Source organism: Bubalus bubalis, chromosome 3 (genome assembly GCF_019923935.1).
Source record: "Bubalus bubalis isolate 160015118507 breed Murrah chromosome 3, NDDB_SH_1, whole genome shotgun sequence".
Taxonomy (NCBI): domain Eukaryota; kingdom Metazoa; phylum Chordata; class Mammalia; order Artiodactyla; family Bovidae; genus Bubalus; species Bubalus bubalis.
Window position 1 is genome coordinate 22,547,824 of NC_059159.1, and position 14,030 is coordinate 22,561,853.

The following is a 14,030-nucleotide window of genomic DNA, read 5'->3' on the forward strand; positions in this document are numbered from 1 at the left end:
CTTTCATTCTCTTCTTACCTCGGTTTGTTTTGCTGGGATATATCCTCTGAAAGTGTTTATACTCTTCCGGAGCAGGAAAGTCTTCGACTGGATGGAAAGAATACTTTGACTCAAAATCATCTGCAAAAGGAATGGAGCATTAATTCCTATCACCGCCTAATTAATCCCTAAGTCTGCCTTGGCTCCCACACACCTCGCCGCTACTCCTAACCCTTCCTGACGCACTGTGAGGGCCTGCCTTGCTCAGTAAACCCATGAGGACGGCAACAGCATTACTCTCCGTGCCTGGTATGCAGAGTGTGTTCAAAGGCTCTTTACACTAAGGAATGAGTCCTTGAAATGGTTCTTTACTTCTTTCCACAAACTGGCTCTTTACAACTTTTGGTTTGGATGTTTCCAAACAAGGCACATCCCAGTAAAGGAGCCCAGCTGTTTGCCTGGGAGGGGAAAGAAATATAATTCTGTTTTAGTAACATAGTCATCTTAAAGACTATCACCATGGGAAACCAACTGAACTGAATCCACAAACTGGTAGAAATTAAGCTAACCTGGGAATATCTGTCACCAGCTACTGAGAGATTTTGACCAGGTTAATTCCTTCTCAGTCCGGGCTCCCCTCAGGGAATTCTGTAACACAGCTGGGAGAGCCATGGCATGGCCTCTGCTCCTATCTCCCATGGCTCCTCTACATGAAAGCTCAAGTTTCCTATGGGTGTGACTTGATTACCATTCCACAAGGCATATCTTTTAAGCAAAAACCCTAGTCCACTTAATAGGAAGAAACCAGAGCAGGGGCAGAGAAGAGGTAATCACTAAAGAGTCGACAGTGCGCAGGCTAAAACGGACCATGCAGATCTTTCCAGACTTCCTCAACAGTTGTTGTTCCGTTGCCCAGTCGTGTCCAACACTTCACAACCTCATGGACTGATGCACACCAGGCCTCCCTGTCCCTCAACAGAGGGTCTAACAATACCTGCTGGACAGTCTTTACTTGGTGCTTCATCACAGACCTAATGAACCAGACTCCCTCAGGTGGAGCCCAAGATTCATTTATAACCTTGGAAAAGTGGATCTGATAACTCTGGTCCACTTAGTCAATCTCCTTGTTTCACAGATAAGGGAAGTGAGGTCCAGAAAAATGAAGTGACTTCTTCAAAGTAACAGAGCTAGTCAGTGGCTTTGGATTATCAGATAAATGCTGTGCATAGAATGTTCTGTTTTCAAAGGTCCAGAAAGGAGCCTTTCTTCCTCAGAGAATATGAAATTCCTATCTCAATAATCCTGAAGAGGATACAGTCTCGGACCTAAAAGCTAACCACACATAATGAGCCTTGAGGAGCAAGAGAGTTAGCAAAACACTTCCTATCAGAGTTAACAAAACACTTGCTCATTTTACTTTTAATCTCTTCCAAAGCAATCGAGCTGAGAATTCACCTAAGGAAAGCAATGTACGTGGACAGGAACAGAAGTCTGAAGGGAAGTCAGGAGAGGAACTGCAGTGAAGAGGGTACCAACTGGCCATGCCCACTGTGCAGTGGCCACTGGAGTCAGTGAAGTCCCTTAGGAGCTATGAGACTAATACAGCTAGCTACTCACCCAAGAAAGATCGGACAGTGGTGATGGAATCTCTGTGGCCATTCCTCAGGGGCGGCGGTGGTGGAGGAGGCCCGGCTGGCGTTCTTGAGGGCGGAGGTGGGGGCTTTCCTCGGCTCAGGGGTTCTGACCCGTGCACTCGGTATGGTGGTGGGGGAGGGGGGGCATCCCTGGCACCATTTCGGATCATTGGTGGTGGGGGTGGAGGAGCTGAAATTAGAATCAAAAGCAGTTAGGCTTGGATGCAGAGACAGTGATGGGCAGAGGGATGTGAGAGGCACGGGCCAAAACAGCACCTCGGCACCTTCCCGAAGAGCCAGCCTCTGGGAGCCTCTGGGCAGCATGTTGATGTCACACCCCCTCCTCTCATCCCTGTTTCTTTTTCAAAATTTTTACTTTCTTTATTTTACGTTATTTATTTGGCTGCGCTGATGCAGTATGTGAGATCTTAAGTTTCCCTGATTAGGGGTCGAACTCGTGCCCCCTGCACTGGAAGCAGAGTCCCAACCGCTCAGATCGCCAGAAGTCCTCCTGTTTCTTTAGCAACATCACAGTCTTCCAGAGACAAAGTTCAGAATGAATAGATGACCCTTTTTCATTTCCCATGACAAGTCAGGCAAGAACTCTACTTATTCGTGATGATTCCTTCTTGGCTTTTCCATGCCTGCCTCCACAATTCAAAGTCAGGGCTTTCTCACTTTTAGCTGGTTCTACTGCAAAAAGCCTCGCCATTGTTTTCCTTGCTTCTGATCTTTTAGCCTTCCCATCCATTCTGCATACCAACTCATTAATCTCCCTCAAATACTAGCTCAAACTTTTCCAAGCGCTTTGCATTTTCTACCTCATCAAGTTTCAAATCCTTAGCTTCCACAAGTATCACCCCACGATATTCCTCGCTTACACAGTAATCTACCACGTAGGTAACCTGATCTTGCCTTCGTTCTTTCCGTCCTTGCCTGCCTCCTAGGTCGAAGTGGCACCATTCCATCCACACTCCCACTGTTACCTCTGTCTCTCTCTACTACTCTACTATGCTATAATTATTCATTATATGTGCTTCTTTCCCAGTATACTGTACGTTCCTTAAAGTCAGAGCAGTGTCCATTCATCTGAGTTCCCAAGCTCAGCCAGATGTATAGCAAATGGTAGGTATTTAATCAATATTTGCTAAATAACCTGAATTACCTATGCTTTCCTCCTGTGACCAGTCCTTACTATCAAATCCTACCTATCCTTGAAGGTTTAACTCAATTCCCATCTTCTCAAGGCTTTCTCAAAGCAATCCACTCTATTCTGATTCCCTCCTTTGTTCCCTGGCAGCATTTAGAGACTATGTCACTTATTCCAGCACTCAGCAGCACAGACTAAAATGTGTGCCTTTCAAATTACGTATAATAGTTTCATTGACAGAAGTTACATATTTCCAGTGACAGGCTCACTGCTCAAAAAAAACCAGAAAAGCCTCTTAAGAATTGTCTCCAAACCCAGTCAGACAGATCCCTAATTATTATTATATCATGGTCATTTCCCATTTTCTGAGGTTGCACCACCAACAAAAATATTCTTAACTATATTTTAACTATGTCTGACTCTGACTTTTGGCCATTTCCAAATATCAAATTCACCCTTAAAAGACAAAAATCTGCCATCAAGTATTAGATAATATCAAAAGCATGCTGGACATTGGACTTCCCTGGTGGTCCAGTGGTTAAGATGTGTCTGCCAGTGCAGGGAACACAGGTTCGATCCCTGGTCCAGGAAGATCCCACATGCTGCAGAGCAACTAAGCCCACACACCACAACTACTGAGCCGGTGTACTAAATCTTTAAAACTTCTTGTAGCCAGCCCCATACAAGTATGTGGCACTATCCCCATTGCATTGCATAAATGAGGAAACGGGGACTCTGGCTATTTATCTAAGGTCACAGATCTAACAGACCCAGAACACGCCTACTCTTTCACAGTAAGAAAACTGCTACATACTGCTTTTCATAATCACCACAAGTATTAATTACCTCCCCAACAAATGTATAACCCAGTGAGATGGAGGTATGTCTTTTGGTACCTAGGCTATGCCCAATAAGAAGTTGTTCCTTACACAGTACACAGAGATACTACTGTGCTTAACAAACAACACTGTCTTAATAATAAGAGTATATATTATTCCTCCTGAATTACTGTCAGAATTTCTATAGAGTAACCGTAGTTAAGAATGAAACAGTAATGGGTTGATGCTTATAGACAAGGAGTCTGGCACTGTAGGCCCAGTAAATGTCAGTTTTAGCTTCCCACAAAACACACTCAGAACGTAAACTCTCCCTCAATCTCCAAGGTCTGTGTAAGCATGGACAGTGTCCATTAGAAGTAATAATTAAAGAGAAACCTCCTTAACACCTCCCAGCAGATCTTTGAACCCTGTTTTCGTACCAAATCTGCTCAAACCAAAGCTCTTTCAGGTCATCCTCAAAATATTTCCCTCATGGTCAGATTTCTTCAGTTCAGTTCACTCAGTCGTGTCCGACTCTTTGCAACCCCATGAATCACAGCACGCCAGGCCTCCCTGTCCATCACAAACTCCCGGAGTTCACTCAGACTCATATCTATTGAGTCAGTGATGCCATCCAGCCATCTCATCCTCTGTCGTCCCCTTCTCCTCCTGCCCCCACTCCCTCCCAGCATCAGAGTCTTTTCCAATGAGTCAACTCTTCGCATGAGGTGGCCAAAGTACTGGAGTTTCAGCTTCAGCATCATTCCTTCCAAAGAAATCCCAGGGCTGATCTTCAGAATGGACTGGTTGGATCTCCTTGCAGTCCAAGGGACTCTCAAGAGTGTTCTCCAACACCACAGTTCAAAAGCATCAATTATTCGGCATTCAGCCTTCTTCACAGTCAAGATTTCTTAGGGTCCTGGAAATCTGTGTCTACCCAGACTCCCTGGTGGGGATAGGGCAATTAAAGAAGACAGCATCAGCCAGGCTCAAAAGGACACCAGTGAGGCTGTGAGTAGGTGGCAGTGATGAGAGCCAACCTGGACAGGCAAAATGGAGCAGGACGAAGAACCACCTGCTTGGCTTCCTTAGCTCAGGGATGGAAATCCTGACCAGGTTCTGCTGTTTGTCACATCCAGTTTTAAGACTACTTCAAGTGACAGAGCTGGAATCGAATAACCCCAAGAGACAAGCAGTGTATAAAAGAAACCTCAGGGTGGGAAGATCAACTTTTGTAATCCAAGATAAACCCAATTTTGAGTAAAGCATGATGTTATTGATTCTTTTGTTTTAAACTGAAGCAGGGCTTCCCTGGTGGCTCAGATGGCAAAGAATCTGCTTACACTGTGAGAGACCCAGGTTCGAACCATGAGTTGGGAAGATCCCCTGGCGTAGGGAATGGAACCTGCTCCAATATTCTTGCCTGGACAATTCCATGGACATAAGAGCCTGGCAAACTATACTCCATGGGGTGGCAAAGAGCTGGACAGGACTGAGCACACAGACATAGCTGATTTACAATGTTGCACTTACATCTACTAAACCCAACCTCCCATTCCATCCTTGATTCTTTTCAAAAGAAAAAAATGCCCTTCAAAATAGTGTTTTACTCTACAGAGAAAAAATTCAAAAAGAAACTTTATGGACCAATAAGAAGGGATATTTTTGGTCTCTAAGCACCCTGGGCACAGCAAAAGACTCCTTTTGCCTTTTTTACATATTCTTTTGCCTTTTTACATATTCTTTCAAATGTAAATCATTCATAAAGAAACAAAAGTACATTATAACATGTTATCATTATCACAGTATGATTAATTAATAGAAATAAGTCCACAAAAACTACCCAGAAGCCCTTTGCATAAACCCACTAAGCTCACCAGCACACCACAGTTGAAAAAGCACTTCTATGCATTCTTTTATTTACAACCACCTCTGAAAGTACTATGAATATCATTTTACAGATCAGGAAACAAACTCAGAAATCAGAGCGATAGGCCCAATCTCATAAACAAATGGAGCCAATACTCACAAGATCTCTGACTAAAATATCTCAATTTTTTTTTTTTTCAGAGTACCATTTTTAAGAACTGTTGCTCTGGTTACTAACGGAGAAGGCAATGGCACCCTACTCCAGTACTCTTGCCTGGAAAATCCCATGGATGGAGGAGCCTGGTGGGCTGCAGTCCATGGGGTCGCTAAGAGTCAGACACGACTGAGCGACTTCCCTTTCACTTTTCACTTTCCTGCATTGGAGAAGGAAATGGCAACCCACTCCAGTGTTCTTGCCTGGAGAATCCCAGGGACGGGGGAGCCTCGTGGGCTGCCGTCTATGGGGTCGCACAGAGTCAGACACGACTGAAGCGACTTAGCAGTAGCAGCAGCAGCAGCTCTGGTTACTGATGCAGAAAGTAGGCCGAGGCCTATGGCAGGCTTCAAAGTTGGTGATGACTAATAGAAGAATAAGACTCGTAACTTCACAATATTCTAAAGAAATCACAAAGAAAGAACTGAGAAGTGGGAAGCAAGAAGTCTACAGACATTTAAAACGACTCAATTCAACCCAGGGAAATTACATTTTCCCCTGCTTCTATTCCTGGTTGGGTTTAGAAAGATATGCGCTCTGGCTCAGTTAAAGGGTCATTTAAAAAACATTCTTTAGTTAAAAAAAATTTTTTTAACCAAAACTTTGTAAAATCAAAGGTCATGTTGGGACTATATCCTTCCAGCTAAAGCCAAGGAGATACAGGGTTGGCCATGTACTAGGCTCCTATGTGACCACCTGATGCCATGGCCAGCTCCTAAAACTGACATCTCTGTACTTAGTCAAGCAGCGTGCAGGTTAATGGGCCTTTAATACATGCTTCCTGGTGACAAACCTCCCTATTCGATGATTTCACCTACACACGTGGGGTGTCTAAAGCCAAAGTTCAAAAGCCATTTGTGGAGGGTGCCGCTCAAAGCCCAGTGATACAAAAGAATTGTTGCTATTTAATCTCTAATTCGTGTCTGACTCTTCTGTGACCCCATGGACTGTAGCCTGCCAAGCACCTCTGTCCATCAGATTTCCCAGGCAAGAATACTAGAGTGGGTTGCCATTTCCTCCTCCAGGGGATCTTCCCAACCCTGGGATTGGGACCTGGATGTCTGACATACAGACTGCTTACCACTGAGCCACCAGGAGAGCTGATACAACAGAATATGGGAGCCAAAATTCCTGGGCCTAAGAAGGGCTTCCCTGGTGGCTCAGATGGTAAAGAATCTGCCTTCAGTACAGGAGACCCAGGTTCAATCCCTGGGTCGGGAAGATCCCCTGGAGAAGAGAACGGCAAACCACGCCAATATTCTTGCCTGGAGAATTCCATGGACAGAGGATTCTAGCAGGTTACGGTCCATGGAATTGCAAACAGTTGGATGCGACTAACACTATAGAACACTAAGAAGGCCCCAGAGAGCTGTCAAGAGTCTCATTCACTCTCTTTCACCTATTTTGAAAGATGACACAACTTCTTCGCTTGATTCAGAGTCCAGAGAGCTCACCGTCACACCATAGAACTCCTCTCTTCCACCTTTTCAAAGGTTCCTGAATCTTCTCCTCACCCAGTTTAGCAGCATGGTCCCTTGTGACAACCACTCCCTTACACACCCCCTTACCTCCCTTGCCCAACTCTCCCTCATGGTCACACATGCCTACAAAATGCTAACCTGGTTAATTACAACTCTGCCCCGACTTAGGACTGGCAGAGACACAGCTGAACACACGTCGAACTGATGAATCTCACTTGAAACATGTGGCCCCTAAGCTGCAGTGAGCCTTCTGTGTCACTGGTCATCGCAGCACACTTCCCTCTTTCACTCACTCACCCGTGCGCCCAGATGGCCAATTCATGCCCTCTTTTCTGTCCTCAAATCTCCCTCTAACTCCTTACCCACATTCACAGCAGATGTCCTTGCTTTCAAACTCACCAAGTAAATAGAACTACAACAAAAAAAAAACAGAAGAAACTTTCCACATGCTCCCACCACTACACCCACCTACTCACTTGCTTCTTTGCCTATATACTCAGTCATCCCTCTTGCTACCCAGAAGAACTATCTGAATTCTTACCTAAGATCAACCCTTGACCTGTGGATCAGATTTCATTCCTTTTTGCCTCCCTGAGGATTATCCAGGCAATCTCCCCTTCTCTACAGGATCATTCCATCAGCATACAAACAGATGTTGAAATCTCTCCCATCTTGGAGCATGGGGCAGGGGGATCAGCCCTCAATCTCATATCCTCCTCCAGCAACCATTCCACATAGCTGCAGCCCTCTCCCCTTACAGCAAACTCCTTAGATGTCTACTGCTGTCTTCATCAAGGCCTCTCCTATTCCTGCATGCTTGAACCCAATCCAATCAGACTTTTGCGTCACCCTCTCCTCCGCACTCCACTAAAACTACTCACAAGGATAGTTTGTGGATCCTCAAAATGACTCTTCGTGTTGCTGAGACCAGTGTCATTCTCAGCCTTCAGCTTAGCTGACCCACCTGCAGCACAGGCCCCGGGTGCTCACTGACTATCTCGGACTTTTCCCATTACTCTCTCGGCATTCCTCCTTTTTCCCTCACTCCAGGCCTTTTCTCAGCTTCCTCTCTCTTAGTACTCTCAATGCTCTGGCCTCTGCTATAGGAAGGACTCACGCCCCAGACTTCTCCTCTGCTTCAATGAACTCACTCCCCAGGTGGTCTCACCCCAGCATGTAGTTCTCAAAATTCTTCAAATTCCCCTCTCTAGCCCACACCATCCCCCTGAACTGCAGAGTCTCAGAGCCAATTGCCAATCCATGATTTCCCCTCAGGTCTCAAACTTGACATTCAAAACTGAACACCTACGACTTCCCTTGTGGTTCAGTGGTTAAGAATCCACCTTCCAATGTAGGGGACTCGATCCCTGTTCAGGGAACTAAGATCCCACATGGTGTGGGGCAAGAAAGCCCTTGAGCTACAGCTAGAGTGAAGCCCACGCACTGCAACCAAGACCGGAGGCAGCCGAATAGATATTTAAAAGCAAAACAAAAAAACAAGATCAATGGAACACCGATCTTTCCCCAAAGCTGCTGCGATCCACCCATACACCATACACCCAGTTCACTGCCCTAGCCTCCCAAGTGCTCTCCCTTGGCCCCTCTGTCTTCCTGTGGTCTTTCTCAACACAGGGTCCAGTGACCTTTTCAAAAGGTAGATCAATGCTACTTCCATGTTCCCATCCTCCCCCCGACCCAGTGGCTCCCCATCTCACATGGACTAAAACCTGAAGCCTTCACAAAGTCCTCGGCTACTCTTTCATGGAATCTAGCTTTCTGACCTCCACATCCTGTCGCTTGTCCCCTCGCATATCCTGGTCTTGCCACAGCGGTCTCCCTGCTGTCCCCAGTCTCAGGGCCTTAGCATCTGCTGCTCTCAATGCCTGCTTAGTGCATTCCCTCAGTTTCTTCAGGTCTTTGCCAAACTGTGGCTTTATCAGTAAGGCCTTCCCTGACCCTACTTTTACCCTCATCCCTGCAATTTAAGTATTTCCTCATCCCCACTCCAGTACACCCCATCCCCTTTCTCTGCTTCGTATTTCTCTAAAGCATCTATATATTATGTGTTTATATATATTTTTTGCTTGTTTTCTTTATACATACACACACACATATATATTTTTTCTATTAACTTATTTTCCTCAGTGTTCAGAACAGGATTTTTTGCCTTTTATTTATTGCTGTTTCCCTAACAACAGAATCTGACATGTAAAAAGGCACTAATAAACCTGTCCAATGAGTATTCACTTCAGTCACTGAAGAGCTTTGGTGAGAAGGGTGAAAAGGAAGACAGACTCAGTCTGAGTATGAGGGGAAACACAAGGTACTTCCAGGCACTTACCTGCTCCCCGGCTGGGAGGGTCACGGGTTGGGGGAGGTGGCCTATTACTCTGTGAAGAGGGGGAGGCTGAGGTGGGCGGAGGAGGCGCCAGGCCTCTGGCAGGCCCTGGAGTCTTCCTATGCAAAGAATTGTGTCTCTGTGGCAGCTCGGGGGCTGACTCATTCGTGGGGCTGGAGGGTCCGTTGGGGACCCCAGGAGGCTGGCGGTAAGGCGGTGGAGGAGGAGCCAGAGACTGGCCACTTGGTCCCGATCTGACATTCACAGGGGAAGGAGGCGGCTTGACTGGGGGTGGAGCAGAAGGTCCCTCTCGACCCGGGTGAAGCCTCTGTCCAGGCGTGGGCGGCAGGGGTTTCTCTCTGTTATAGGCCGTGGCTTTGTTGCTGTGCATAGGCAGGGGCGTGGGGGGGGCGTTGGCACGCCTCCCCGGGGGAGGTGGAGGAGGGGCGGAGGAGCTGTGCTTCATCCCGGTACTGCTGGTGGGATTGGGCCGAGAGAGGTCCGGTAACGAGGGTCTCTGCGTCCGGGGCAGCTCTGGGAGTGAGGCCCGGCTGCTGTCTGTGTCATCTTGAGGACGCCCGCTGGCTGTGGTCCCTGGAGGCCTCGGGGCAGCAGCTCGGGAACTGGGGACTTGGAGCGCTGGCTTACCAGCCAGGTTCTCTACAAATACAGCAGACAGCACCAGGTCAACAGAGCCAGGCGCATGGTGGTGAGTTATCTCCGTGTCACCCCGCCTCCTCTGTGCAACCTGCATGGCAGCAGGAACGGTTCTGGGTTTTAACCTGGTTTCAGGCTCAGGGTCCATTAGCAAATACTACTGCTGCAAGTCGAACGCACTTTCATCGAATGCCTCAGCTCCCACTTTATTCTGCTCTGTCACTCCTCCCCTGCTCCCACCCCTCTTTCTCGCACCTCTACCGTGCTCCTGATCTCCAGAGGTCCCGCTTGGGATCAGTCCAAAATGAACACATTTGGGAAATACCCTAAGGAAGTCCTTACCACATACCTGAACTGTCCTTGGCTCCCACAGGGCGCAGCTTTGGCACTCCTCCTTGGAAGAGGCCTCCCTTGGCCTGCAGGGCAGCTGCTCCAGAACCGTAACCACCACAGCTCCCTTTGGGCTCTGGAAAGCACACCATTAGGATTGTCATTTCATGCGTGCTCTGAGCTGGTGACCAAGTCAATCCTGAGGAGAAACCCGTCCTTCTCCCTGGGCTTTAATTTGCAAACCGCCACTGCTTTTGTCCTTCCACTGAAATAGAAAGTGAGCCTCTCTGCTCCACAGCTTCAAGTGGGCATGGGGATGAAACTTTGGGCTGTGATGAGAGAGAACGAAAGGAACGAGAAGCCAATCTTCCTTTATTTAGGGCACAGGGGTAACCAGGATGAAGAGAGTTCTCTAAACTCTCCTCTCCAAGTCCCAGATGATCAGGGGCTGATGGCTCTGGGAACCAGGTGTGAGCCAGCTCCCCAGAGGCCCTCCAGCAAGAACACTTGCAGCAATTATAAAATCATTACTGGCTTCAGCTTATCAGTTTTCAGGACTGTGGTGGTTCTCTCAGAAAAAAGCCAAGGATGTGCCCTAACAAGCACGAGGCATAGGAGGAGACGGGAGGCTTAAGACCCCAAGAATGTTTCTCAAAGGTCAAAAAGAAATTTCTAAGGCATTCAAAAGTACAGATGAGAAGACAGTCACAGAACACCCTAACACAAAACTCCCACCCAAGATCCAACAGAAAAAATGACAGCCAGGCTGAGTCTCCAGGTCAACCCTGGGGTCCTGGCGGTTCGCAAGGCGATGCAGCTCAGACTCACTCTCGAGGATGGGAGCGCTCCGATCGTTAACGTTGGTCACCTTCTTCAGCTTAGTGCCCTTGCAGATGTCCTGTAAGAGGGCGCCTCGACCCCGCTGCTCATCTCTACTCAGCTTGGGCGGCTCGGTGTTTGCCTGAAGGAAGAGGGAAACAAAAGTTCACCCTCAATATCCTCTTCATCACAAGTTCAGGATAAATGTCTTCGGCAAACTGGATTCCATGCAATGCTTGTCTAGCCTGATAAGGTACATGTGCCAAACGACACCCTTCTCACACCCTTTTCTCATGCTGTCCCTTCGGTGAAGGGATAGCTCTCCCTCCTATTTAGAGGCTTCTGATAGGAGGCCTGCACCAATACTAACAGAGTACCTATGTGCTAGGCTTGTGTCAGACACTTTATCTGTATTGTATCATCATCATCAATGCAAACACTTATGGAGTCCCTACTATACCAGAAGCATTGTACTAATAATAATAAGCACATTACTTTCATTATCTCATTCAAATCTTGAAACAGTCCTATGACCAACTATAGTAAGAACACAAGGACAGACACCTAGATTAATGGAACAAACAGACACTCCATAAGCAGGCCCAGATCTACAGAAGAAAAAATAAAAGTACAGTTCATCAGTGCAGAAAGGATAGGTTATTAAATACCAGGTGTTAAAAACTAGTGGTTAATTTTCTGGGGGATGCACCATGGGGCATGTAGAATCTTAGTTCCCTGGCTAGGGCTCAAACCTGAGCCCCCTGGAGTGAAAGCTCAGAGTCCTAACCACTGGAATGCCAAGGAAGTCCAACAAGTGGTTAATTTTCAGAAAAAAATAATAAAGTTAAATACCTACCTTAGGGCTTTACTCTGGCTGAATTAAAAATTTCAAGTGTAAAAAAAAAAACCCACAGAAGTACTATATGGAAAAAAATAGGTAAGGGGAAGGACTTCTTATCAAGACAACCAAAATACAGGAAAAGACCAACAGATCTCTTTATTATAGATTATTCACTTAGGAATATAATATGCAGATAACACACTGGAAGGAGAAATTATCAGTGACAAATGTAACATATGATAGAAACAAACGTAGTGCTCTAAATCTATACAGCATTAACAAACAAGATGACTCAGAAATCAATAGGATAATAAGCAAGAAAGATTATGAACAGTACTGAGGTTTCCCAGGTGGCTCAGCAGGTAAAGAATCTGCCTGCAAAGCAGGAAATGCAGGAGACTTGAGTTTGATCCCTGGGTCAGGAAGATCCCCTGGAGAAGGAAATGGCAACCCACTCCAGTATGCTAGCCTGGAGAATCCCATGGACAGAGGAGCCTGGCAGGCTACAGTCCATAGATAGGATCACAAAGAGTCAGACGACTGAAGCGACTTAGTGCACACACATGAACAATACAGGCTGAAGAAAGTCAAAAGAGCCAGCAAATATGAAAAGAAAAAAAAAACCTTCAACAATAAAAAAAAAAATATAGTGTGAAACAGTATTATTATCTACCTATGATATTGGTTAAGGTTAAAATTACAAAAAGAGCTTGTTAGCTTTGTCAAGGCACTGCCTGCATAGTGCCTGGCACACTGAAGATGTAAAAAGCGTACAGAACAAAAACCTGCCCTGTTCAGGCAAGTCTAGCACAGGACTGCCCTGGTGGTCCAGCAGTGAAGACCCTGTGCCTTCACTTCAGGCGACACAGGTCTGATCCCTGGTCATGGAACTAAGATCCTGCATGCCAAGTGTGCGAGCCTGCGTGCATGCTCAGTCGCTTCAGTCATGTCCAACTCTTTGTGACCCCATGCACTGTAGCCCTCCAGGCTCCTCTGTCGATGGGATTTTTCCCGGCAAGAGCACTGGAGTGGGTTGCCACACCCTCCTCCAGGGGATCTTCTCGACCCAGGGATCGAACCTCCTGCGTCCCCTGCACTGCAGGTGGATTCTTTACCCACTGAGCCACCTAGGAAGCCTACATGCCATGAGGCACAGCCAAAAAATAGCATAAAAGTCTAGCACAAGAGTTCTACTTCCAGAAATTAACTTGAAGAAAATAATTGGAGCAGTGCACAAAGATAATAACAGGAAAAAACAGTTTATAATAGCATGAAGCTGAAAGTAATCTAAAAGTTCAACCAAAAAGAACAACGAGGAGGATGCCAGTTAAGCAACTTCAAGTGCCTACCTTCACCCTTTTCTGGCTAAACTCTACTCATCTTTCAAGATTCAGCTCAGCATCATCTCCTGCCAGAAGCTTCTCTTATGGCTGCCTCCTCTCCTTCGACCACTGGTGATGTGCCCTTCTTATGGCCCCATATATCTCTGCATAGCATGGATTTTGACTGTTGACTTACCTGTTTCACTCATTATACTGGGGGCCCTTAAAAGCAGAATCTGCTTCATTGCAGGTTGTCAGATCACAGATGATTTTTATCTGCTTCTTTTTGCTTATCTGCATATTTCCCCTTTTAATTTTTAAATAAATTCGTGTGGAGAGTCAAGCAATATATAAGCTCTTATATGGGAATTCCCTGGCAGTCCCATGGTTAGGACTCTTGCACTTTTCACTGAGGGCACAGGTTCAATCCCTGAGCAAGGAACTAAGATCCCACAAGTCAAGTGGTACAGCCAAAAACAATAAAAAATGTTTTTAAAAAATGAAAATTAAAAAGTATAGAGAAAATTAAAGTATAGAGTAAAATTATGTGGCTTTTTGAAATTGTAGTCAGCCAAGTC

At 46.3% G+C, this 14,030-nt stretch overlaps 1 protein-coding gene across 6 annotated transcripts in view; it reads right to left on the reverse strand.

Annotated features, from left to right (window-relative positions):
• Positions 1–14,030, reverse strand: part of WIPF2 (WAS/WASL interacting protein family member 2) — a 39,455-nt gene that overhangs the window by 5,101 nt on the left and 20,324 nt on the right. For all 6 annotated transcript variants that reach the window (XM_006068604.4, XM_044938992.2, XM_006068603.4 and 3 more), the window contains 5 exons: positions 11,299–11,431; positions 10,490–10,606; positions 9,487–10,143; positions 1,597–1,803; positions 19–120 (listed from right to left, as the gene is read on the reverse strand). In XM_006068604.4, coding sequence (XP_006068666.1) covers positions 19–120; positions 1,597–1,803; positions 9,487–10,143; positions 10,490–10,606; positions 11,299–11,431 — 1,216 coding nt within the window. The remainder of the gene's footprint in view (positions 1–18; positions 121–1,596; positions 1,804–9,486; positions 10,144–10,489; positions 10,607–11,298; positions 11,432–14,030) is intronic.